This window comes from Thalia democratica, chromosome 1 (genome assembly GCF_965202585.1).
Source record: "Thalia democratica chromosome 1, ktThaDemo2.hap1.1, whole genome shotgun sequence".
NCBI classification, from domain to species: domain Eukaryota; kingdom Metazoa; phylum Chordata; class Thaliacea; order Salpida; family Salpidae; genus Thalia; species Thalia democratica.
Window position 1 is genome coordinate 84,800,773 of NC_139165.1, and position 4,349 is coordinate 84,805,121.

Sequence of the window (4,349 nt, forward strand, 5' to 3'; positions counted from 1 at the left end):
CTTGTTACAGAATATAAGGAAAGTGTTGGAATGTTTTTTGACTTGACAATATATATAAAACAAAGTGTTCATTTCATGTATTGTTAGTTGTAAATTTTATGTATTGTTATTGCTTATCTATTTTATATTTGCTATATCTTACCATTGTAAATATAGATACTTGCCAGTCTGATCATTTAACTATATACATATTGTGCTTGTAGTTTTTATGAGATTTGTGTCTTTTACTTACATATTTTTTACCATGATGTTTTTCTTCTGATATTTTATTTATGTAAACAATTTCAATGATATTTTTTTAGCAAATTACTTCAAATATTTTGATAAGCTAACTTTGATATATTGTTCTAGATAACAAAATAATGTGTAAAAGTTTTGCAAACAGCCATCAAGCTGTTTTAGCAGACAGTGTCATCGCTGAAACTGTCATGAAGAAAAGGAAGCAAGATGCAACTCAAGTTAAAATGATTTGTTTTGCAAACAAGGAAGACGCTCATTTTGTTGAAAGATGCAAAACGTACGAACCTAAAAATTTACCTGAGGAAGTTTTGCAATATGTTGAACAATCAGATAGACTACGTTGGTAAATTTAAGTCTACTTTTAAATATCGTTTATCATCCATGAAAAATAGTTCGTCAGATTTTGAGGAGTTTTTTTTTTCAAATTAAATACTTAAATATATACTTTTAAATTTAAGAAACGCTAATTAAAAAAAGCTTACTTTATTACGAAAAGAATAATAAATGATAGAATTAAACTTTAATTAAGTAATGTAAAATTTGTTATTGATAGTTATAAAAAAAAGAATTTTTCAGACGATGAACAGAAAGATGATGCAAATATAGTTATGGTTATGAAGTTACACGCAACTTATTTGAAGAGAAATGTTTCATACATACTGCTCAAAACCATTAACGAGAAATTGAAAGTCGACAACGTTGCGTCATTTTATCAATTAGCTAACATTTTTAAACTGCCACAAGCTGAAAACGAATCGTAACGATTAATTGAGCGCTGTTTCTCAATGGTTGTTGACAGTGAAAACTTTTCGGAAATCAGTTACAGTGTTGTGTCAAGAATACTAAAAAGTTCGGAACTCTTTATCACCTCTGAAACCGAAGTTTTCCGTGCGGCCGACAAATGGCTGAGCCACAAATTTAAAGAACGCAGGGAGCTTGCGGAAAAGTTGCTGCTGTTAGTTCGTCTTACGTACCCATCTCTCAAGTACCTGATGAGCAGATCAACGTCTTTCAAAAGATGCAAACAGATGTTTAAAGAAGTGAGTCCTAATACCAAGCCGAACAAAAATCACCAGAGCCGAGTTTGCAGTCAGGAGAGCTTTAAAATTATCATTTGCGGCGGTCTTCAAAGCAATAGGAGCAAAGTCGTGCAGCTGAACGCGGTAGATCTCAACACATCTGAATCTCTTTCTCCCATGAAACGTCGTAGACTTTCTTCGAAAGCCATCTGTTTTAACGGAGAGGTGTTCATATTTGGAGGATGCGAAACCCGCTCAAGGGTCTTGCAGGTCGAAAAATATTCCCCTTCAAAGGGAAAATGGGCTTTAGTCGCGAAGAGGGCTGATAGAAGAAGGTCATTTTCTGTTTGCGCGCTTGCAGGGAGAGCTTTCGTTTGCGGCGGTCACAGGCAAAAACACCTCAGTTCTTGCCTTGAGTTCAGTTGCGAAAACCACAAATTCAAGCAAATTGCATCGATGATCACAAAGAGGTCACAATTTGCTAGCGCGGTTTTCAAAGAGAAAATAATTGTTTCGGGCGGATTTCATAGCCGCCGCGGAGGCGATTTTTTAAACAGCGTCGAGTGTTATGACCACACAACAAACGCTTGGGCTAGGATGGGGGAAATGAAGTGTAGAAGGTTCAATCACAGTATGGTGGTGTCTGGGGAAAAGTTGTTTGTAGTCGGCGGGTATATTAGAAATGAAGATCCTAATTATGAATGTGAAGTCTTTGACAGTGACTCCCAAACTTTTGCAGCTTTGACTTGCCCATGGTCTATTTCTTCCGGTTTCAGTGTACCAATGCCGCTCGGAAACAAGATTTTTATTTTTCAAAGAAAAAATACCGAAGTTCTTGTTTATGACGTCATTGAAGAGGAGTGGTCAGAAAAATCGTGCGCAGTTGGTGGTGATCTTGATTATTACTCTTGTGTAAAAGTGCCAATACACTAAGATAACTATAACCATACATAAAGTAAATTATAATATGATAAGATATTAAGTTGGTGCAGTAGATTAGTTATATTTAAATTTCTTCTATTGTCGGTAGGAATTTTGTTGTATTTGAATACCAAATATAGTATAACAAGATTAAGTTTTTATTTTAGAAATTTGTAAAGCTTAAAGCCTTTCGATGCTTACTTGATTCTATTTTAAAGGTTAAAAAAAATGCAAAACTTTTTTTAACATTGTTTTAAAAAATTAAACTAATTATGACATAGTTATACAAAGTTTTTATAAAACTCGCTAGTAAAACAAAAATTATTAACAGTAATTGAGTTAATATTTTTTCAGTAAAGCTATTTTTCTATTTCCATATACTGGCATAATTATTTTTTTTCAATGAGCATTTATTTCAAACTATAAAGCTAGCCTTTGGCACAACTTTTAAAGACTTTGAAGATATCATCGAAGTTGGAGTTTTGATGTTGTATACAATGGCGCAAGTGCTCAAAAATAGCACTCTGTTTATCATTTCCTTTGTGGTCAGAAACTCTTCTAAACATTTGACGCGAGGTCTCCCCAATACAGGAGATACTCAGGTATACAAGGCAAGTATACTTATATATGACATTCGCGTCAAATATTTCAGAACACTTGCTTTTAATGTTGAAGTAGTCAGAAACTTTCTTGGTGGTATATGCTGGTTTCATTTTTATACCGTGTTTTTCAAAAATAGTTTTTATTCGTTTTTGAAACCTTGACGTGCAATTATCTAAATAAATAGTTCTAAAATACAAACTTTGATCGACTTCAGGGTTTTTACCTCTATTTGTTTTTTGCTCGTATTTAAAAGTAAAGTTGTTTATTTTGTTTGTTTCTAGAAAATTATTTATTCTTGTCCGCATAAGTTGTTCCGAATATTGATTCCTTAACAGCGTTTTTGTATTTTTTAAAATTTCTCTTTTGATATTGACAAATGTTGTACATAAATTTAGTACTCTGCTTAAATAACAGTTCAAAAAACCTAGCTTACATGCTTGTAGGCATCACTTGTGTATTGCATTAGCAGGTTGGTATATGTTGGTTTTCTATAAACATTTCTTTGCGGTTTATTTGAAACTAGTTCAACTTCTGTATCTTTATACAGTAGTTTATCACTGGCAGGTTTTCTAGAAAAAAATTTCAATTTTGAATGCAGAGAATGCATCGTGTAGTAGAAACTATTTTAATCGTTATCTTTTTTCATGAGTACAAAAATTTTGTCAACATATATCGCGTAAACGATCGGTTCTTGTTCTGAATCTAGTATGTATTAAAAATTTAAGTCATCTTTTGAAGCCACGATAACTTCACAAGAAAACTTAAAGGAAATTATTCAAAAGAGTTATTTTACTAACAAGTTTACTTTGTATAACTACGTCATAAATAGTGTAAGTTTTTATATCAATGTTTATAACTGTTTCACAATTTATTTAACTTGTATAAAAAAAAGAAGTAGTTTAGAAAGGCTTTAAGTTTTACAAGTTTTCGAAAATGAATAATATATTTTTGTTAAAATATAAGTGGTACTTAAACTCAAATTTATGTTATTGATAAATTTTCTTTTTTTCTTGGCCGTTACATTTTATTGCTTTTTTGGTCTTTTGTTATGTTAAATGCTGACAGAGTGTATATTTTCTAGAAAATTATTGTATTAAATTAAATATCTGTGACCATTTTTGATTTAAGTAAAAGTTATACCTTTTTGTTCCTGGATGTTTTGTTCTGATGAATTTCATGTACATATGAATAAGTTATTTTTTTTTTATTTACAGTTACTTGGTAACTAAAAAATTCAAGCTTTATTACAATTCAGTTGTTTTATTGGAAAAAAAATAACATTGTAAGAAAACTTGTTTTTTTAAATAGTTTCTTACACTTAAGTTTATGGTATGGAGCTAATTGTATCACATTATAATATTTCGACATGATTATATCTTTCAGGCAAACAAATTTGAATGTTAAAATGTTTCTTAGAAAGTTTTAAAATATCTATCGACGATTTTAAACACAGTATATTCTACTTTGAAAAATTTAAAAATTAAAGTGTTTCTTTATTTTTAAACATTTGTTTTTGTAGCTTTTGTTTTGTTCTTGAAAAGGTCAAGTAACATGTTTTGTTGGCTT

General features: G+C 30.9%; 1 protein-coding gene across 1 annotated transcript; it reads left to right on the forward strand.

Moving 5' to 3' along the window:
• Positions 1-1,025: 1,025 nt before the first annotated feature.
• Positions 1,026-2,192, forward strand: LOC145840523 (kelch-like protein 6). The gene has a single exon (XM_082947816.1). The coding sequence runs from the start codon at positions 1,026-1,028 to the stop codon at positions 2,190-2,192; it is 1,167 nt and encodes a 388-aa protein (XP_082803942.1).
• The last annotated feature ends 2,157 nt before the right edge of the window (positions 2,193-4,349 follow it).